The sequence below is a fragment of the Erpetoichthys calabaricus genome, chromosome 7, assembly GCF_900747795.2.
Source record: "Erpetoichthys calabaricus chromosome 7, fErpCal1.3, whole genome shotgun sequence".
In the NCBI taxonomy this organism is placed as follows: Eukaryota; Metazoa; Chordata; class Cladistia; order Polypteriformes; family Polypteridae; genus Erpetoichthys; species Erpetoichthys calabaricus.
In genome coordinates, this window is record NC_041400.2 from 342,501 (window position 1) to 365,219 (window position 22,719).

The 22,719-nt window shown below is 49.6% G+C and overlaps 2 protein-coding genes across 5 annotated transcripts in view; one reads left to right on the forward strand and one right to left on the reverse strand.

The window, feature by feature from the left end:
• Positions 1 to 7,017, reverse strand: part of LOC114654531 (nuclear factor 1 B-type-like) — a 131,779-nt gene extending 124,762 nt beyond the window's left edge. The window contains exon 1 of one of the 3 annotated variants that reach the window (XM_028805135.2): positions 6,643 to 7,017. In XM_028805135.2, the coding sequence (XP_028660968.2) occupies positions 6,643 to 6,660 (18 nt within the window). In that variant the 5' untranslated portion in view covers positions 6,661 to 7,017. Of the gene's footprint in view, positions 1 to 3,786; positions 4,452 to 6,642 lie in introns of those variants that run through there. The other 2 variants (XM_028805134.2, XM_028805136.2) reach the window with 2 other exon arrangements.
• The window catches only part of LOC114654528 (alcohol dehydrogenase 1-like), a 247,194-nt gene that overhangs the window by 66,496 nt on the left and 157,979 nt on the right, over positions 1 to 22,719 (forward strand). The window lies entirely within an intron of this gene.

The window sequence follows — 22,719 nt, forward strand, 5'->3', positions numbered from 1 at the left end:
GCTGCATGATATCCTGCACCAGTAAGTCCTAACCCTGAAGACGGGCCCAGAAGACAACAACAACTAGTAAGTGTGACAGTAAGCGCTCGTTTGGCAGTGGCTGCACAACACACATTACATTAGCAAAGAGTGAAAAACACTGGGCTTTGGCGGCCGTCCTCCTGAAGGATTCTGTGCTGCTCTTAGCAGGTTATGAAACTGTTCAGCTTATCAATAGAAAATCTAAACCAACTGTGAAGAAAAATCTGCATTTAATACCTGAAAAAAAAAAAAGATGTGTGGAAAAACAAGCAAATTGAGGAGAGGTTTGCATGCGGCCCGTGTGGCGGGGCATGTCCGTGTGGCACATGTGCCATCCAAGTGAACGACATGTTTCTTATCTCTTGGTCCTGCATTCCTGCGCAGTCCCAGACTGCTTTCTCGTAGAAGACACTTTGCCAGGTACCACTTGAAACTTGTAACAAAATAAAGCATGTGTGCCAGAGAGCCGCTTTATTTTGTTTTTCTGCTCTGAATGTATTCATTTTTTTTTACAAACCGACTGTTTAGAAAGAAGTTCTTACACTTTTAAGATGGGATTTGAGGTCCCATAGAATCAGTTAATTTGTTAACTGATCACAAGAGCTTGGCAATTATTCTAAGCCCTTGAAAATCAATCCAAGATGGACAATGGAAGTGGCAACTTGGCACAGACCTTGCATTCTTTGTGCTCCTACATGCTGTGGTGAGGGTGATATGAAAAGTATGCTGCCAGAGTGTGACTCGTAAAGGCCAGGCAATATTTAATACACTGCCATTTATACACACAAACTAGGATTTTTCTTTTCTTTCAGTTAAAGTGACAGAATTATTATTTTTTCCATAAAATGTAATGCTTAACAGCATAGAAAGCATACAAATAAAATCACAAATGTCTCGTCAGTGCGTGAAAAATGAAAGGAAACGCAACAATTAAATCTTACAGAACCAAAATGAACTCCAAAAATATCCAAATTACACCAACTGGAAGACAAAAATAAATGATAACCAATTAAAAATGACCTGCTTGGAAGTGGTTTGTGTTCCAAGGTGCCATCGTTACTTTTCTTACCTTCGCGTCAAGAATCCGTTTGATAAACAAGTGTAAAGTATGGATGTGCTTCTTGTGTATCTGTGGCGTGTGCTTTTCTACAGGAAAGGCTTCTAAATGTAAAGCTTTAGTGATTTAATGTCCTGTTTGACAAAGAATCGCTTTACTAATGTGGCATTCGAACACAAAATTTACAAAGATCTGAACCACAGTGACGGTTTAAATTCGTTCTTCTTTCTTATAAGGACTTTAATTTTAGCAGACAAATTAATACAAAAAGGAGCCTTGTACCTCATTTTTATAAAAAGAAAAACCTGCGAAGAAGTAAAGCGAATAACCTCCGTCTGCGTGTATACACAGCGAATCGAGCTGAAAGTGTGTCCGTATTAGTTACAGCCGCGATTAAAGGGTCCTGAATACAATCTGGGGGTCTGCACTTGACGGGCCTGCGAGTTCATTCCGTAAAGGGCGCTTACTGTATCTCAGTATTTCATTATATGACTTACTTTTATCCGTAGAAGGTCCTTTTTCGTATGTTGCCATAAAGAATTCAGTGGTGCTGGACGCTGCTGTATAATTCATAAATAAAAGACTTTACTCGCCTTTGTTCTTTATGTAAGATGGCAGTAATACTGTGGGCAACCACAGCCCAATTGTTACCACAAGATAAGGAGCCGAAACTTGGCAAACCTCGACCGCGGGCACCGGGGCTCCGCGCGGCAGGCTCTCCGTTTTACTGCGCCCTGATAAACGTCGGCTCTGCTTTCCAATATTTAAATCTGAGCGATGAAACATTTTATTGTGTATACCAAAGAAAATGGGGTTGGAAAGAACGCAAACACATTGCAGGAAAGTGTAAAAGATACAGACCTTCATTTGTTTGTGGCTCGAAGATATTCCTAAAATATGACAAAACTATACGTGAGTGTTTAAAGATGGTTTTGTGAAAAGAAAAATAAATAAATACTACAACCCTTTGTCAAGAGGTTGAAGAGGTTTTAAAAATGGTCCGAAATCATTTTATTTATTTTCCCCCCAAGGCTAAGGAATTTGAAGCATTGTACAGTACTGTGCCTGATACTGCCAGCTCTTATTCGTATAAAACACAATCATTCTTTACTTCTTATAAAAGAATAGCAGTTTGCATTTTCATATATTTAGTTGCATCTTAAATGATTACTATTTACAATTTTGCTTGTTTACTATTTTATATTTGGCGGAGTTGAATAGTTTTAAAATACTAACTTTTATAGCTGAAAATAAAATGTTTTTGTAAATATCTTTACAGCGTGTTTCCGCTAAATTGGAAGGAGCACAGCAAAGCCACTGGATCCCAGTTTGAGGGGCTGGGAGAACAAACCGAAATATTACTCTGCAGCTTTGTAGCCGCACACGCTGAACTCGGACGGCCTGCTGTGGGGACTCAGAGATGTTCTCAAATAATAATAGGAATCAATAATAAGGAGGCAGATGTACAGCAGTCAGCGAACAAAATGTGTATTTGAAAAGTGACTTCGGTGTCCGTTCTGTTATTCGGGTTCTTCGGCTACTTTTAAAAAAGGTTTCGTTAAAGAGCGATGGTGATTACGAGACACTAAAGGCGCTATATCATGTAAATCCATGATGTGTAGCATTTTAGAAGGTGAAGTTGCGTCTAAACTCCCCGGCTGTGCCGATAATTACTTTATTCACAGTCTTATAAATCGAATTTGTTAACGAATGTTCGGAATCCGTCGCGGCCATGCACGGCGTAGCGTTACAAGCCTGCGCTTCAGAGAAGGAGAAGGAGCGGGCGAGCCGCCGTATCTCAGTCAATCACTTTCTAATGCCAAACAAAATATAAACAGTGCAAATGTGTCAGCCAAAAGAGCTACAGGACTGTGTCCAACCACTGAATCAACCTTATCATTGTTTTCATCTTCATTCACAATTTATGTGTGCCCTCCCTGTAGCGTTTAAAATTCCAGTGGTTTCATTGTGAAGTCTTAAGCAGAGAAGAAGAAGGAATCCTCGTGTTGATGCTCTTTCTCAACAGCAGACATAACCTTTGTTTCGATGCTAATTTTCTGGAAGCCCGAGTCGCTTCGTTCGGAGTTAAGCATCGATTCAGGAGTTTGTTGGCGACTTGATAGTTGGTTTACATTTCACCTAAGAAACGTTTAGCGCCGTTTTATGGAGGTGTGCCGATTTCAAACGGGAGGACAGAGCCGTGCCCTCTGGAAGCCGCGTGTCCCGACGTGCCACGCGCAAGTGCTTTCTGAACCCGCGTGACACGTGCTAAATTTGTGAGGAACACTTTGTACCCATCAGCCGGTCGGCAGCCACGGGGTGTGTGGGGTTGTGCGCGAGGTTCGTCCGAGAAGTCCAAACTACAAGCGCAGTATGGACAGCAACTAAAGGTGCGCGCCGTTAAAAGCGGATTTTTTAGGTTTCTGTCAAATCTTTAATCGCAGGCACATCAGTCGCCAATTTAAATGAACAGAAGTTAAGTTTTTTTTTTTGTAGAATATCAGCGGTCGCCCACCATCTTCGCCTTTTGCCCAAACGGGTTTTTTGTTCATTTCGCAATGCGCGTTTCAGAGGGAATGGCAGAACTCGGGTTTGATGGCAAAGCGACCGAATTCGTCGTGTGTGTTCCTTCACGAGGCTGATGCTTAAAATGTAACACTGAACAAGAAAAGCGTCAGTGCTGAAAAAAATGGAGCGATAGAAAATACCTGGGTCAGACAAATAGGAGAATACATAACGTCCTTTAGGTGGAGAAATTAAACACTTCGACCGCCAGGAAAGACCCCACTCAGGTGCTGCTGTCTTTATCGGTTCATGTTCCTGTTCCTTAGATGAGCAGGCGTGAACAGAGATTAAGGCCTCTTAAAATCTGGCAACATCATCCCAGATTTTCCAAAGAAGTAAAGTTTACAAAAGCAGACGAACGAGGTGTTGTGTAAATCCTGGTTTGCGGATTTGATCGACCTCCTTTACCGACTGCGGTTCGGATAATCCAAAAAAGAATCCAAGGAAGGGGTGAGGTTAAAAATCCACAACGGCTCCGGGAACATTCCTTCAAACCTTCGTGTAAAGGCCCCTGAATCGCTGCGAATGCGCAAGCGGCTGGGCGCTAAACGCCCGAGGTGAACCGTTGAGGACGTCGGTTTCCAAGTACAGTATTTACTTTTCAAAAGTTGATATGAAATCGAGCGGCTACACCCTCTGTTGCCTGCATGCCGAGGCACTACAAATCGGGTTCAAGAGATTTTTTTTTTCATTTAATTACACAGTCACACTCCTCCTCCTCCTGCTGTAAACGCGACCCGCTCTCACCAGCCCACTTTCGCTACTTGTGTTGAAATCCGACTTTAAAAACTGAAAGCTGTTGGGAGGTTTTTTTAGGTACATATGGACGAGCTGCTCATTATTGCCAGCGCACATCAAAGGCTGCCAGTAGACGAAATCTCTCACCCAAATCACTCCTAACGAGGGCCTGGGAGGGTGAGACGGGAATCCGCGCAGCTCTTACTTTGTGCCCGTCCGGTGCCTTCCTAAGTGGCAGCGGCGTGGATGGCACCTTTCGTGTCACCATTTTAAAAGTGTGTAACGTTAAACCTGCTTGGAAAGTGTGGCTTTGGTCCACCTTTGTGCATCAGATGAGTAAGCAACTTTAAAGGCGAGAGCACACGCTCCTTGAGTGCAGTAATGAATTCCGCTGCGGCTTTGCGGTTGTATAATTTGGTTCAAGTCTGTGTGTGTGTTTCTCTCTCTCTGTGATTCCATTATTTTGCAAACATAACTCGTCCTTCTATAGACGACGTATGAGCGCTTGAGATAACCTGGGAATGTAATAAATGAGTTGGCTGTCAAAACGTGCATTTGGGGGACCTGAGTGGACACCCGTAAAACGTGTGAGGCATCTTCTAACAAATACACACACCGCGACCCAGTAGCTTGAGCTAAACGTGCATTTCCATTACATCTCATTGTAAACGAACCGCCACGCACGGTAAAAAAAAGAGCACAACGTGACACGTAAGCGGCGTACGAAACGAGAAAAGTTCAACTGCTTGTAAAGACTTTAAAGAGCTCGCGGCCACCCTGATGCACTGGCACTTCGCAGAGTCCTTTAAAGTCACAACTACATACCGACGCACAGCAGGCACCTCGTGAACCCTTAACCATTCTCATTTAATGAACACGGGAACGACCGAGCAAGCGCCCGGCGTGTGCGGTTTAATAATCCTGGCTAACCGCAAGCCTCGATTTTAGTTTAGTGACGACGATGCCCAATCCCGCAAACCACATGGGGCTTCAAAAGGACACGTTGGAAACTGCGGCCTGGGGGGGGGGGGGTACCGTGTAAAATAAACATGTGGCGCGGGATACTCCACGAAGACACGAGTCGGGCCGCGCGTGCCATCCACGAATGAAGAAAGGTTCGTAACGTGAGGCGCGATCGATCGGACTTGACCAAATTATAAAACTCCAGAAGGTCCGAGAAGGCGCTCGGTCGGTCGCCTGACATTTTGGTGACTTCGACTTGCTAAAAACATGAACATGGGAAGGGACTCGCACTGCGCGCTCCGTGTAGGCCAGCAATTGTCAAAGTTGCACATTTTGCCAGCACTCGAGCGCCGCTTCCTTCGCACACTCGTTCTGCCCGTCAAAAGCAGCGAAGTCGCGTTTGTCCGAGTGAGAGGCAGGAGGGGTTATTTTTGGCGCCCTTTTAAAAACAGCCCCACGACGTGTAAAACTTGGATATCATTGCCGTCTCGTCTCAAGTTCAATGGCAGCCCTGAAAGTGGGAGGAGGAGGAGGAGAAGATGGCCCTGTTCAGGGCGCTAATAATAATTCAGATCACGCCACATCGGCATCTTGTGTCAAAGTCGAAATGTGCCTCCCTCCCTTCCTCCCCCCTGTGCCCCCACCCCTCAGCCGGAGACTTGCCAAGTGTTCACACACCGCGAGCGACTGCGAGAGCGCAACTTGACGGGCACGCCGACCCTGGCATTTGAAGAGCCCGGCGCGATGGTGCCGACTTTGGGGCGGTCAGGCACCCCTGAGACAAAGAGAGGAGGACGGCAGCGACGGGCACTTTCGTTGACGATCGCGTTTATTAACACATTTCGTGTTTTGTTGCCAGTGTGGGAAGAGCCACGGCGAGGCAGGGGCCGTTTTTGCATTGACTTGTGTATTCACGCCATCGCTACGAGAATCCAACCAGAGTGTACTGCCAGAAAAGAAGGGAAAAAAAAGTTAACGCAGGAAATGTGCCAAGTTCAGCACTTTTTTGGACGCGAGCTCCACCACCGATTCCTGACATATTATTACTGTGACCCACATAGAAAAGCTGCCAACAGCAAACATAAACAAGCCGGCATCTAAGCGCTTTTTACACATTCAGCTTTAGGAACAACAGTCAGTTAGGAACCAAATTGGACGAGACGTCCAAAACCCCGGAAACGCTTCACATTTTTAAAGGTTAATGCAATCCAGTCATCCAGCCAGCCAGCCAGTCAGTCCCCCAGTTACACAGCATATGCAGCAGCAGCAGCAGCGCCCGAGAGTCCGTAGCCACGTACCATTGCACTGTATTGCATGGAATAAAAACGATCCTGGAATCTGAGCAACACAACGCCGATGCCTTCACATTTCTCACGTTCAATTTTGTGCTTTCTTGGGTCTCTTTTCCAAGAAGTGGTCTGTTTTCCTTTTTTTTCCTTTCTTTCTTTTTTTTTTCAAACCAATACCGGAAGAGAATTCTTGGCAGAAAGGCGGCAAAGTCAAAGTCTAGGCAGCGAACACTTCTTTTTTTTAATCTTCCTTCCTCTTTGAGTTAGCGTTTTGGAGAAGGTTTTGGTTGCGGAGTTGAATGCGATCCAGAAGAGGCTGAGTTTTAGCGCTGGGCTGGTCTGCGCCTTTTCTTTCTCTGTGTTTCTCTCGCCGCTGCTGCGCGCAGGAGGCACAGGGAGCTGCCTATTGGATCCCATTCCGCTTCGCTCATTGGGCAGCGCTCGAGCGGCCCGAAGAGGCTCTCACTTCCGCTGGCCGGGCACCTTGCCCGATTTCCATATTCATGACTTCGCAGCCAATCACGACGAGCATACGGCTTGACTGGAACTGCAGAAACTCCTGAGGAGCCCGAGTCACTTCGCACAGACCCCTTCGCAAACGTTGCAGCGATTGAAAGGAGGCTCTGAGTGCGGCGCGGCTCCCAGGCGCCGGAAGACGAGGCTCGGGCCGTCCAGACCGAAGACAGCACCTAAGCCCCCACCTTCCCCGTCCGTGCCCCTTTGCTGCCGAGTTTCCCAAGTTCACCGCTAGTGCCCACCCGCTGTCATACGGCGCAGTTCACTTTCTCCTTTGATTTGCGCACCTCCTTATTCGGCAGGTGTAAGTCCGAGCGCCTTCTCCTACTTAAACATCTAACATATTCCTGCTCGCACCGGATGGTTTGAAAACGGCGCTTAAGTGGGACTCGGTGGATGGATAATATTAGGAAATAAATAAGTGGATGTTTCAAATGTAAAGCTAAATGTGACCTCGGGCTCGCCTAGCGCGCTCTCCTACAGTCCACTGTAGTTCCCACGGTTCACGATGGGTTGCGCTTTATTTTTTCGGCTGTAAAAAATACAAATTGCATTTGTTGAAATAAAAACCTACTCGTTAATGCATGGAAATGACATGTGGTTTATCGTATTGTAGATGGAAACCTGTGCGTGCGCTATAAGCGTGAAAATTACGGGGGCGGATCGTACCAAAATGAATAGTAAATTAAGAAAAATTAAAAATTAGCTACTCGGGTTACTTTACACTTCTCTTTTGTATTCGTTTGATGCGCTTTTCTTCTTTCTGCTAAAATCACTGAATTTTTGCAGGATTTCGCTTGTCTGCAACCGCCCGCGCTCGCACTCGTCCATCTTGGAGTTGCCGATTAACCTAAAAGGTCCCTCATGGAAAAGGTTACAGAAAAATAAAAAGAGATATGAAAATAATAAAAACAAAAACATCAGTACCCGGAGAATTCCTACAGTGTATTGTCCAGACCCCGAGACCCTTAACTCGGAAAAAGTGTAGGCACGGAGCCGGACCGCCACTCACTCCCCAGTGTCCTTATTAATATAAAAAGGCCTTTAAGCGAGCGTCGGTCTAAAGCTTTCACAAGACTCGGTGTGTGTCTGTGTGGTGTTATTAACGATTCGGATTACGGCGCTCATTCGCTTTCTAACGGTGCTTACAGAATGCGACAAACGAAGCGGCAATTGTTCTATTTAAATGGACAGCTTGGCGATCTGCGCCTCGTTTATTTAGCGTTTCATTTTCAGCCTTACTCTTGAAATGATTTGAAAAGCGGTAACCGGGGAGCAACACAAGACTTCCCCAGTAACGGCAGAGGTAAGGTGTCGGAGTCGGATACGTTCATCATTTGTGGCCCACGTTTCTTTGTTATTAACCGAAATGGACGTCGGCCTGCTGTATAACCGTACAGGAGGAGCCGTTCTACCATAAGACATAAGACACACTCGACCGAAGTGGCCCTAAACTCGTGGCAGCTAACTTATCACGACCCCCGAGCTCCACGAGACCCGGCGCCGTTTGCAGCTGTTGAGCTCTGCCAGGCAGTTCACGTAAGGGCTTTCATTTCTTTATTAAGAGTTTAAAACTTCACCCAATTTCTCGTTAGTACGTCATAAGTGGTGTGCGTTATGGCGCGCTTTGGTAAGCAGTGTGGTGGCAGTGCGGCTCTTGGCATTGCACAGCACTTGCGTTGGCGACTAACGCGCTTTGCCATCAACATAAATGACGAACAGGATCGCATTGTGACATTATCACGAATGAGGTGAAGTCACTGTCGCACACTCAAGTGTGGTGACCATCACTGTCTGTCGGCCGGCCGGTCTTCGGCGTTTCGCTCCTTTTGTACACTTCAGTCACGCAGCGGCGCCTCAATTGGGGACCGTTTTTAGTTCTACAAAGGACAGGAAGGCTCCAGAAGGGGCCTTTGTTTGTTTAGAGCATCAATAACCACGAAGAGCAGACTGGTGAAATAAATACTGACGAGTTTCTGGTTTTAAGGGACATTTGCTGCATGCGCGCAGTCACCCGGGCCAAGTTCAGGTTTTCTTGATCTGCTCAAATTCTGCTAGGTCGCCTACTACTTCAGATGCTCCTGTTTTGTTAACAATTGAGTGACCCCTTTGAAGCCCAAAGCACCAATTCATATGCAAAGAACGCTTCCCAGATTTCAGTGGTTCATTCTTTGTCAAGTTATGGTTCTAAGAGGCAGCCAGTGAAAAGCCATTGAGGGCCCATTAAAGAGCGGTGGGCGCTGCAGGTGTACAGGTGCGCGCGTACGGAGCCCCGTGTGTGTGTGTGTGTGCGCGCGCGCGCGAGCGAACTCTCAAGTGTGCACGTAACCGCGGCGACTCATTTACGTATTTATTTATTTACGTATGTATGTATGTATGTATGTATGTATGTATGTATGTATGTATGTATGTATTTATTTATTTATTTATTTATTTATTTATTTATCCAAAGCGACTTACAACATGGGCGGCACGGTGGCGCAGTGGGTAGCGCTGCTGCCTCGCAGTTGGGAGACCTGGGGACCTGGGTTCGCTTCCCGGGCCCTCCCTGCGTGGAGTTTGCATGTTCTCCCCGTGTCTGCGTGGGTTTCCTCACACAGTCCAAAGACATGCTGCTTAGGTGGATTGGCGATTCTAAATTGGCCCTAGCGTACGCTTGGTGTGTTTGTGTGTGTCCTGCGGTGGGTTGGCACCCTGCCCAGGATTGGTTCCTGCCTTGTGCCCTGTGTTGGCTGGGATTGGCTCCAGCAGACCCCCGTGACCCTGTGTTTGGATTCCGCGGGTTGGAAAACTGGATGGATGGATGGACTTACAACATTTATGATACAATTGGTTCCATTTCTTTTGTTTTTCCATTGCAGGGAACACAGGCAGGTGACGTGACTTGCTCAGGGTGACGCAGTGGTGTCAGTAGCGGGATTTGAACCCACAGCCTCAGGGTCTGAAGTCCAAAGCATTAAACCCTATGGCGTTGTCCAAGCTGTAGCTTCTTTGGAGTTCAAATCTGAAGACGAACTCTACCTTAAAATATCAATTCGCCACTATTCATGACGGGCGTTAGCGTGTTCTCCAGTGATGTGTTTAAAGGGCAGTGGCACCCACTCCGTGGAAATACCCAATGACAGAGTGACCCTGAGGGACTCATTCTCGACGGCGGAGGATTCAAGCGAGCACTTCCCGTTGAATCGTTCACAATGCGCGTCTTGTCCGGTTTTAACGCGGCCCACGCACGACCCCACAGTTTGGCGTCCGGACTTTGCGCCTTCTCCAGATCTTTTGAACTTTGCCGCCGCTTTCCTTCAACAGATGGCGTTGGATTGTCCGCTTGCTGTTAACCCGGGGGTCCCGAACTGCGTTGGCGGGTCAGCAGGGGAATAGTTGGCTTTATATGAGACAGTGATCTGCTGGATTTGTGTGTAGGGCCGTCTGATGCTCTCAGGGTCTTAGCTCCGTTATGGGGGTCGAGCCCATTATTGTAAAAACGAGTCACCATTCACGTGACACTCCGTAAGTCATTTATGAAAAGAAACCCCTTCTGTGAAAACTGGACCCCGGACATCACTCAGGTGGTCCCTTACAGACTGCCCGAACAAGGGGGCGGATTTGCCTCGAATGCCTGCATGTGGTAATCTGCTCAGTTAGCCAATAAAAGGCGTCGTTTTGCTTGGCTTCTCATTGCGTCCATAACGGCTGACACGTACAACAGCCTACCAGTATTGAGCTACTGGGGAAAGCTAAAGCTGATGATGTGTTTTTACTTTTGTTTTCATTTTTTACTTGGTTTTATCTAATAAAATAAAAATATTTGTGAAAATAACTAGAGATAGCAGGGTAATGTTTCTAAATATTTTTCATCACTCAGTCGTTCTCTCTCTCAAACACATGACGGCTCCGACATCTCACACGACGTTCTCGGCTCTGATGGCCGTCAGGTTGGATTCTCACCTTCGGGATCGCATGCGCTGTCGGCCGACTGTCACTCAAAATCTCGTGTCGCCTCTGCGGCTACTGCGTGCTGTTCTTAGGTGGCGACCCCCAAGCTTTGATATTACCCTTAAGAGCAAAAAGTCCAAGCAAAGGACCCCCTCCCTGCATAACGGAGCTACGTGGACACATCAGTGAGAAGAGAGCTGGTAACGAAACGACATTCGGCCCGAACTTGGGGGCTCTTTGGAGCGGGCCGGGCTGAGCATCGGGCACCAGGGGTTTAACGTTGTATGGCGACGCCATTGAGGACGAAGGTAAAACTGGGAAGAGGAAAGTTGACGTTGCCGGGCCAGTCCTTCCAGTCCCTGTTACGGTGGTATATTTGATTGACGCCATGCGTGATCACGTGGAGCGTCGACTGACACGGGCCGTGCTGTGTTTGTGCCGTTTATTTGAATTGTGCACGCGGCTCCACGCATCTGTAATAATTATTGTATTGTAATGATTATTGTAATAATTAGTAATTATTGTATTGTATTGTATTGACCCTGAGGTTTCTTCCATTTTTTCCCCTTTTTTGGGAGTTTTTTCTTGTCTTCTTAAAGTCAAAGTTGGGGGGCTGTGAAGAGGCAGGGCCTGTTAAAGCCCGTTATGGCACTTCTTGTGTGATTTTGGGCTCTACAGCAAATAAATAATCTTGTATTTGTATTATTATTATTAAGACTCTTTAATGCCCTTGTTTATTTTAGTCTGCTGGCACCCATTGTTTGTATATTCATTTTGGCCCTTTTTTAATCTATAGGGACGCTTACCTGGGGGGGGTCAATGCTCCATACTGGACCGCTGCATGTACGTTTATGAAATCGAAGGGCGGGATGAGTTGCTATATGTATATAAAATTAGGTCTTGCTGAATAAATACATAAAACCAAATAAAAAAATAACAATAAATGTAAAAAACGGACGGACAGATCAGGGGCTTCAGCCTGTTTGGTCTCCCGTGTCCTCCCTCCCACACCCTCAAAGACTTTTTCGATAGATGAGGTGCGGGTGGGCCGCCGTTTCCAAGACTCCGTCCCCGTGCTGTCTTGAGGGGCTCCAGCTGTCCCGAATTGACTTTGGACAGGACCGATTGCCGTTTTGTTTAGCGGAGATTTCCCAGGTGCTTACACTGAAAGTCCCCCATCGCGCAATGGCGGCAGCCTGCACGGACACGCGGGTCGTGCTATTTGTTTGACTTCGTTATTATGCGTCTGGAGGAGACTCGAAACGCAGATGGCAATGTGGACGGTGCATCTCGAGCTCTTTGTGGAGTGAGTGCGAGGAGGCGACGGCGGGGTCTCGCGTGCGCGCTCGTGTCGGGTACATGGGGACTGATTTGGTTTGCATTCTGCAATTCTCTTTTCTTTCTTTCTTTCTTTCTTTCTTTCTTTCTTTCTTTCTTTCTTTCTTTCTTTCTTGCATATTTAACAGGACACTTTCGAAATGTGTTGGCACCTCTGCCTTAAAGAGGGCGTTGGGCACAAATCGAGAAGGACCTGCCCTCCACCACCAGAAGCCAGCAGTGCCAGGCCGAGCTGCCATGAATACGTAATGCCTGCAGTGGAGATATTAGAAGGAGCCTCGCTGGCCCACTTCAGGTGTTCTCCTGCTCGGTGGTCTAGTTGGCAGCATGAACTGGTTAAAGAGTTTAAGTACCCTGGATCACCGGTCCAGGAGCCAATGGTGGCCTGTTTGAGACTCCAGTCCAACGCCAATGAAGTGGAGCTTTTCTAGCTGCGGTGCTTCAGTCAACTTCTGTCTCTCGGTATCTGAATTTGATGCCAGCAGCAGCGGCCCACAGACTGGCGCAGGATTGCTGACCACAGGCTGCTATGGTGGCAGCGACCAGCACAGTGGAAAGTGCAGAAGGCAGCACTGAAAAAGGCCCTCATCAAAGACATCGACGGCAACCTCAGAAATCACCGAATTGACATCGGTGAGGCTAAGAAGACGGCACTCGACTGTCTGGGACCCAGTGGCACCCAGGGTGGCATGCTGGCCCCGAGGTCTTCCTCATCCAGCTGCTCTCTAGGGGCCAAAGAAGAAGAAGAGGACATTAAAGATTTCTGTTTTCTCCTCATATTAGGAGGAAGCTCTTCAAAATGAAAACGCCAGTTCCTTCCCAAAATGAAGAGGCTTCTTTCAGGCAGATGTTCTTCGAGGGACCTCACCACCCCGTAAAGTGCCAACCAAGCAGAATTTATAAAAGTGTGGCTGGGACAAAATGGGCCTTCGGGGGATACTCTGAGCAGCCCCCACTGAAATGACTGATTGCCCACAGACCCCCGGTGTTGATGTGTAAAGAGCAGAACGTCACAATTCAAAACCCAAAAGATCAAATTCTCACCCACCCCTCGCTCTGGTCCTGGATGGCACCTTATGGCTCTTCACTGCCCCTCACAGCTCCTCAGAGCACCTTTTCATTCTCCCAGTTGGGAGTCTGGTGGGCCGCCGAGCAGGACACCAGTTGATGGACTTGGAGGACGCACTGGTATTTCATCTGGTCCTGTAAGGGGGTCTGTCACGGGTCTCGATAAATGAGCGACCTTTCTGGAGCCTGGCATCGCCACCCTGACCGTCGATTTTTCAGAGCACACGCTGCACTCTGGCTTCATTCTGTTAAGAGTTAGCACCACCAGTCTGTCATTTACTGGTAACAAATCTGAGCCCCCCAGGACTGGACTTGACTGCGAGTGAGCCCCCCATTGGCTGTCGGGCCTGCAGGTTCTCCTTGGACCAGCAGGGCTGGATGTGCACAACCCTGTGGAGAAAATCAGCGTCAGCCCACCACCACCCACGGAAAGAGAGCCAGTTAAGACCCTCGGACTGGGAATATCTGAGCGGCTTGGTGGGACGAACGGGCCAGAGAGGAGGAGGAGGAGGAAGATTTGGGAGAAGCCCACAATGGCAGTCAGAGCTGAGAAACAATCTGAGAGCTGCTCAGCCACTCTGGGGACTGTCACAGGTGTCACCGGAAAGGGCCGGGCGAGCCTGCACATGTGTCCAGAAACGAGCACGTCTGGGATGGAGAGGAGGCCATAATGGGCTGAGGGGCCGGACGGATGGGTGGCTTTTGAGTTTGAACTCGTTTGCTGTTTTTCCTAATATTTTTAAATGACAGTTAGTGACGAGCAGAGCAGACACGGGTGCAAATGAAGATGAGAGAGCGGAGTGTCAGTCCTGCTAGCAAATGAGCAGACCACCTGAAAAACCAGAATGAAAGTCAGGAGGAGGAAAACCACACCTCTAGTGACAAGTGACACTTGTAGTGACAAACGGCAGTGGCCACACCTCTAATGACAAGCGGCAGTGGCCACATCACTAGTGCCAAGTGACACTTGTAGTGACAAATGGCAGTGGCCACACCTCTAGTGACAAGTGACCCCTCTAGTGACAAATGGCAGTGGCCACTCCTCTAGTGACAAGTGACACTTCTAGTGACAAATGGCAGTGGCCACACCTCTAGTGACAAGTGACCCCTCTAGTGACAAATGGCAGTGGCCACTCCTCTAGTGACAAGTGACACTTCTAGTGAGAAATGGCAATAACCACACCTCTAGTGACAAACAGCAGTGGCCACACCTCTAATGACAAATGGCAGTGGTCACATCACTAGTGACAAGTGACATTTGTAGTGACAAATGGCAGTGGCCACATCACTAGTGACAAGTGACACTTGTAGTGACAAATGGCAGTGGCCACACCTCTAGTGACAAGTGACCCCTCTAGTGACAAATGGCAGTGGCCACACCTCTAGTGACAAGTGACCCCTCTAGTGACAAATGGCAGTGGCCACACCTCTAGTGACAAGTGACACTTCTAGTGAGAAATGGCAATAACCACACCTCTAGTGACAAACAGCAGTGGCCACATCACTAGTGACAAGTGACACTTCTAGTGAGAAATGGCAATAACCACACCTCTAATGACAAATGGCAGTGGCCACATCACTAGTGACAAGTGACACTTGTAGTGACAAATGGCAGTGGCCACATCACTAGTGACAAGTGACACTTGTAGTGACAAATGGCAGTGGCCACACCTCTAGTGACAAGTGACCCCTCTAGTGACAAATGGCAGTGGCCACTCCTCTAGTGACAAGTGACACTTCTAGTGAGAAATGGCAATAACCACACCTCTAGTGACAAACAGCAGTGGCCACACCTCTAATGACAAATGGCAGTGGTCACATCACTAGTGACAAGTGACACTTGTAGTGACAAATGGCAGTGGCCACATCACTAGTGACAAGTGACACTTGTAGTGACAAATGGCAGTGGCCACACCTCTAGTGACAAGTGACCCCTCTAGTGACAAATGGCAGTGGCCACACCTCTAGTGACAAGTGACCCCTCTAGTGACAAATGGCAGTGGCCACACCTCTAGTGACAAGTGACACTTCTAGTGAGAAATGGCGATAACCACACCTCTAGTGACAAACAGCAGTGGCCACATCACTAGTGACAAGTGACACTTCTAGTGAGAAATGGCAATAACCACACCTCTAATGACAAATGGCAGTGGCCACATCACTAGTGACAAGTGACACTTGTAGTGACAAATGGCAGTGGCCACATCACTAGTGACAAGTGACACTTGTAGTGACAAATGGCAGTGGCCACACCTCTAGTGACAAGTGACCCCTCTAGTGACAAATGGCAGTGGCCACACCTCTAGTGACAAGTGACACTTCTAGTGACAAATGGCAGTTGCCACACCTCTAGTGACAAACAGCAGTGGCCACACCTCTAGTGACAAGTGACACTTCTAGTGACAAATGGCAATAATCACATCTCTAGTGACAAACAGCAGTGGCCACACCTCTAGTGACAAGTGACACTTCTAGTGACAAATGGCAGTGGCCACACCTCTAGTTACAAACGACAGTGGCCACACCTCTAATGACAAATGGCAGTGGCCATAGCTCTACTGACAAATGACACTTCTAGTGACAAACGGCAGTGGCCTCACCTCTAGTGACAAATGGCAGTGGCCACACCTCTAGTGACGAACAGCAGTGGCCACACCTCTAGTGACAAGTGACACTTCTAGTGACAAATGGCAGTGGCCACACCTCTAGTTACAAATGGCAGTGGCCACACCTCTAATGACAAACGGCAGTGGCCATAGCTCTACTGACAAATGACACCTCTAGTGACAAACAGCAGTGGCCACACCTCTAGTGACAAATGGCAGTGGCCACAGCTCTACTGACAAGTGACACCTCTAGTCACAAACGGCAGTTGCCACACCTCTAGTGACAAACGGCAGTGGCCACACCTCTAGTAACAAGTGACACTTCTAGTGACAAATGGCAGTGGCCACACCTCTACAAACGGCAGTGGCCACACCTCTAATGACAAACGGCAGTGGCCATAGCTCTACTGACAAATGACACCTCTAGTGACAAACAGCAGTGGCCAAACCTCTAGTGACAAACGGCAGTGGCCACACCTCTAGTAACAAGTGACATTTCTAGTGACAAAAGGCAGTGGCCACACTTGTAGTGTCAGCTCCTTAACCCGTTCCGTGTCATTTGCCCCCAAGTCTACCCCACTCTGCATTAGGTTGGCAGGCCGGCCGATCAAAAAGAGAGAATTTGACTGAGAGGGATACTGGGGTTGGGGGTCCTCATGGGGAGGCCGGCGTCTCTGGCAGGTAACAGATTTGGCATTCTGGGCACAGACCACGAGGAGGACCTCCATAGAGATGTGGGGCTGTGAGTGACGACGAGTGGGCACCACGCAGCCCCCAGACGTTTACAGAGTGGAGTTTTTGAAACGCTTGTAAGATTTTAGAATGTCACCTGGCGTCCCAAAGCCTGAATTCCCACACGTATGCAAATGTCGAGGCAGGCGTCTCTGTGCGTTTTCAATAATGCCACACAAAATGTTTACTTGTACTGAAGATGAAGTTTAAAGTGAGTGGCAGAGCAGGCGAGCAACTGTGAACTGGAGGTGACAAGCTGAAGACCATTGTGGAGCTGGGCACAACTAAGCTGGCATGGGCAGATGGCGAGCAGAGGACAGACAGAAGCTGACAGCGGGCGACAAAAGAGCAGCAGCAGAAGCCTGAAAACGTCCTCAGCTGTGGGGTCTGTGCCCCGAGGACATCGGAGCTCAGAAGCCGCGCCCTTATTTGTATCTTAATGTCACTTTAGGAGCCTAAGACAAGCAGGTGGCACTTGCTAAGAAACGTCTGGAAGAGGTCATTGCCACTTAAGAGCAGAAGTAAAGGAAGAGGTAAAACATGAGCGAGAGCGGCGCCACGCGTGCTGCCAAAGCCATCTGTGGACGAATTACACGTATCACAATCTTAAATCAAGAGTCAAGAAGTGCCCACTAGTCTACCGCCTCACAGAAACACAGCAGAGACACAGCTGTGCCACGCGCCAAGGTCTAAACCGAGATGATAAAACTGAACCATCAAACTACATCGATGTGGGCAGACAGAGGAAGACCAAAGCAGTGAGGCACACGGCCCTCGACACGGCCGCCATCTTGGGCATCCAGGACCTTCACACTGCCCAACAGTGAGAGGAGGGCTGCACACTGCCAGCTGTCCACGCACAGCAACACAATGCACCACATGGCGGTGCCCACTGACAACACAAATGTGGAAGACATGAAGACAAGCAAACAAAGTCCAAGGCTGGAACACGGCAGAGAAGGACGTCCGGTGAAAACTTGTAGCAAGGAAATGGAAACATCAAAGGAAATCATGAGGTACCCTGCTGGTAAAGCTGCTGCCCACTGGCTGGGTGGCTTTGTCCAGGCCATAATTTTAGAAGAGCACAGGCTCCTTAATCACACAAAATAAGTGAACCTGCACTTGGCAAGGCCACATTTGATGGCCAAGGTCCAGAATGCCCGTCCTGGTCAGATGTTCAAATTGGCCGTCCCCAGGCTTTCCTATGCAGACCACGTGCCCGTGTTGCTCAGGAGGTGTTAGCACTGCCCCTCTCTGGCCTCATCCTCTCTTCATTCAGACAGCAGTGCTGCCACCTGGTGGTCCACTGACCGCTGTGTGGTCTGCGACCATCAGATAGAAGATCAGGGAATGAAGAGAGGACAATAGAAAAGGGCAGAAAGAAAACCCAAATGTAACTTCAAGAGTCAAAGCTGAAGGAAGACCCACAAGAATTCATGATGACCAAGAAGACCCCAAAACAAACCAGAAAGAGCATCCACAAAGCGGGACACGGGTATAGTCACGACGCTACAAACAATATGGCCGCACAAAATGGCAGCAGCCGCAATTAAAAACACAAAGCAAGATGGCGGCGCAGCAGCACAAGAAACATGGCAGTAACCAATATTCAAGGTCATGAAACAAAACCTAAAACTCGGGAGGATTTCTACAGCAGAGTACAAAACCCCCAAATTTTGACATCCTGGGCATGGATGGTTACTTACCTGGACTCACACTAGTGTCCCACCTGATACCCCGACATGCGTAGTACCACTCAAGTAAGAAAAGAGGCTGGTGCCAGCCACTGTGCCAGAAATGCCACCAGCCCATCATCAGTTAGACCTGTGTGAGCAAAGGCCATCGGTCACCGTCCTCCGAGTCCACCATATTGGGGATGTGGTGCTCATCCCAAACAAGCTGTGGCCTGGTGATCTTTACTAATGCACTGTGAAGAGTGGCACAGGAGCCATTTGAGTCCATGGCGGGCACTCAATGCAGTCAATATGGTGGCTTTGCTTCACCTTGGTCCTCGTCTTACTATCCAGAGAGATCTCCCTTGGTCTCCTCAAGTGTCCTCAGCTGCAGCCTGCAGTGGGTGGTCAGCCTTGGCAGGACCCGCCAGGGCACCGACATCCAAGCACATCCCAGTGAAGCCGAAGCCAGGCCCAGTCTGCCACGCGGGCTCACTCTGCACAAGTCCCACCAATTAAGCTGGCTGTGTGGACCTCAACAGGCAGCCCAGGGCTGATGAGAACTTGGGGAGGCCTGCCATCCAGCTTTCACTTCCTTGATTCAACTTTAGGAGCATTGAGTGGCTGAGGTGGGCAACAGGCTGGGGTCTCGGGTCCTGCCAGCTTCTTCACTCCTCTGGCTCCATTGGCTTGGCCTGCTGTGGTCTCTGGGCCTGACTTTGTCCCGTCACGCCATTCCCTGGTGGGCATGTTGACACCTTAATGTTGGATCCCCGTTGGTACCAGCCACCTAGTCGCTCCCTGGTGGCAGCCCACATGCAGATGGACACAAGGCCTCGCCCACACCTCTGTTGTTTCTGCAGCCACCTGACTCAGTCGAGTTGATTCTGTTCTTTGCTCCGAGTTCACATCACCACAGAGGAGTGTGGCGTGTTTGTAAAATTTGTGACGTGCTACACGTTTACCACACACCTCATACAAAAGTGTACCACAGGACAGGACAGGGCGGCCAAGACAGGACAGGACAGGGTGGCCAAGACAGGGTGGCCAGGACAGGACAGGACAGGGCAGGGCAGGACAGGACAGGACAGGGTGGCCAAGACAGGATGGCCAGGGCAGGACAGGACAGGGCAGCCAGGACAGGACAGGGCAGGGTGGCCAGGACAGGACAGGGCAGGGCAGCCAGGACAGGACAGGGCGGCCAAGACAGGACAGGACAGGGTGGCCAAGACAGGGTGGCCAGGACAGGACAGGACAGGGCAGCCAGGACAGGACAGGGCAGGGTGGCCAGGACAGGACAGGACAGGGTGGCCAAGACAGGACAGGACAGGGTGGCCAGGACAGGACAGGGCAGCCAGGACAGGACAGGGTGGCCAAGACAGGGTGGCCAGGACAGGACAGGACAGGGCAGCCAGGACAGGACAGGGCAGGGTGGCCAGGACAGGACAGGGCAGGGCAGCCAGGACAGGACAGGGCAGGGCGGCCAGGACAGGACAGGGCAGGGTGGCCAGGCCTCGCCATTCCTGCTTGCTGCCAATGAGGCTGAGCACACGATGCTTGAGACCTCATGTGTCACACGGCCAATGTGCTGTCAGCTTGACTTCCATTATAAATGGCAAAGCGGGCATCGCAGTACCACAACACGCTACACGTCATGCGGCCCATCAGATGTTCTCCATGCAGCTGGAATCGACTCCAGCGTTTCTTTATGTAAGAGTGACAGGTGGACAGGAGTCCCAACAGTCTTTGCAGGAAACGCATGGCACACTTGTGTCAGCTCCTGGGGCTTTCGGACCCCCTCTAAGGCCAGCGCACTGCACATTCCGTATCAAACATCCAGTGGCGTCATGATGGTGCCGGTGTGACTGTCACCTCACCCTCTCTGGGCTGGTTTGGACCGCCTCAGGTGGGTTTCTTCTTATTTTCATCAAATGCCTTTACGCTAACGGTAGAGGGTTGTCATGGAAACAGAGGACCAGCCAGGTGAGCAAACCACAAAGGTGGGATGAGCTTTCACTGTGTGAGTGAAGATGGAGCACCAACAGTCACGCCCAACCATCCAGTGGAGGTGGCGCAGAGTTTTGGGCCACCGAGACGACGCCAGGCTGGCCGTCCTATTTCAGGGTAGCCCTGGTGGTACTTGGCGTGTGACCCGGACCTTAGTTAGACCGCTGGGATGGACTTGTGCCCCATTTCGTGGCGTCTCCACTGCTTCCCCGCCAATCCCACGCTGACTCCTCTCCCTGCTGGCAAACGCATCACCATCTCCTCCCTTGGGACCGCCAGGCTGCTCATGCCCACATGCATTGTGGTGACGGTGACACACTGGCTCGTCCCCACAGCCACACGCCGCTGATAGGGCCCTTATTCCTGCAGGACTCGTCCGAGCCCCCGTGCCTGCTGACTCGCGCCTATCATGGAGACGCAGCTCACTGCGCCTTTTGTGACAAAATGTCCTCCTTTCAAGGAGCTTTTATGTGTTTGAACCCCGGGCGCTCCGTCGCCCTCTTTGTTTAATTTTGTTTTCAGTTGCTGCTTTTGTTCTGCTGAAGTGCTGCGCCAACAAGAAGGTAACCCAAATATCATCTCGGCACTGCAATGTACTGAGAACAAAGCCACCTGCAGATGTTGTCCGCCTGGAGCTTCTCTGTCGACCAGACGTCCGAGTGCTGAGATATTCAGTACAGCGCCATGCGTCACAGAGCCGTTTAAACAGCCATTGGCATCAGCACAACTCGGTCACCGACAGGGCGGGCCGTCGCATGGAGTCGAGATCTGCAGGACCCCCTGTCTGGGCAGAATCGCCTCTGCCCGTGTCCCCATCTTTGTTATGGTGGCCAAGGACAGTTTTAATCTCATGTCTTAATGGAGGAAAGCCATCATGATGAAGAAACAGGACAACAGCAAACGATATGAAGCACGTCCTTGGAGAAAACGCAAAATAACCCACGCGGTTACATAAATCACGAGACCGTCATCATCATCCACTTCAACGGTCAAAACGTCACATTACCAGATACTTCGTGAAGGCCTCACGTTAGAAGAGCGACAGGAGTCTGGAGACCCGCCCCTCGCTCTCATTCATTGGTTCACACGCACAGCATTGTGGGAAGGCCGGTTTCTCGTTCTGCCCTCACCGCAGGAGTTTGTTCTGCTCTTCTCAAATCATTTGCCGTTGTCCAGAATTGGTCACCGTCACGTCCCGCTCTGTCATTATGGCGCACTTCTGATGTCCACCGCCGCAGTAAGTAGCCTCTCGTTTTTGGGTGGAGTGTTCCTTTAAGCCCCCTGTCCTTGCTTTGGTGGCTCTTCAGTCCGCCTGGCTTCTCTTCTCTGGACCCCCTCTGGTGAGACCTCCCTGCTCCCTGTTTTGTGTCACATAAGCCGGACCCGTGAGGTTTGTTTTCGGTTTTATTATCTTTGGCTCTTCTTACATTTCTTTGAATTTGGTATTTCCTGCCCATTCGGTTGTTGTGACGTTCCTGTGTGTGACATTCTTCTCTTATGTCCCCCAAGGGGCGGAGCCTACCACTTGCATCATCACTACTAGAGCCCTCCCCTCAGCCCATGACGAGCAGGCTGCTAAGCGACTTGCCTTGTGCTTCCTTGATTGTCTCTGGCAGCAGGTGGTCCTGTGCTGGCACTCAGCGTTTTCGCCTGGCTTGACTGGATGAGCCCGCTGGGTGACTTGGCCACCTCCTGGTTGCATTGCCGGGTCACATGTCCATGTTTAAGGACTCGGTCCCCGAAACTTCTGCACTCCCCTGCTTGATTAAACGCCTGGACTTTCTCTCCTGCATTTCACCCTCCCGGGGTCTTTAAACTGTCAATTCCTCCCAGCTCACCCCGTCCTCTCTGTGGCATTGGTGGAGCAGTTGGTGGTCCCGTGCAGATCCTGCACAAGCGGTTTGTGGCGGCACATCTTTATAGAAAGACACAAAAAAGTCAACCCATTAAAGAAAGGCAGAGCAGAATCGTAAGATGGCAGGTCTATGCCCACTGGGTGCCCACCTCCACCCATCACCTAGTGCCAGCCCTGCAGAGGGGGAGACTCTCAGTGAGAACCACAGAGCCACACGGCGTCAACATGTCCCCCCCGGAAATGGGCCACATCTGACCAGTTAGCATTGAAGGGGCCGGGCGCAGGTGAGACCTCCAGGGGGGTCCAATCAGAAGATTTACAGCAAAAGATGAGGGCCACCTCTGGAACGAAGAAGAAA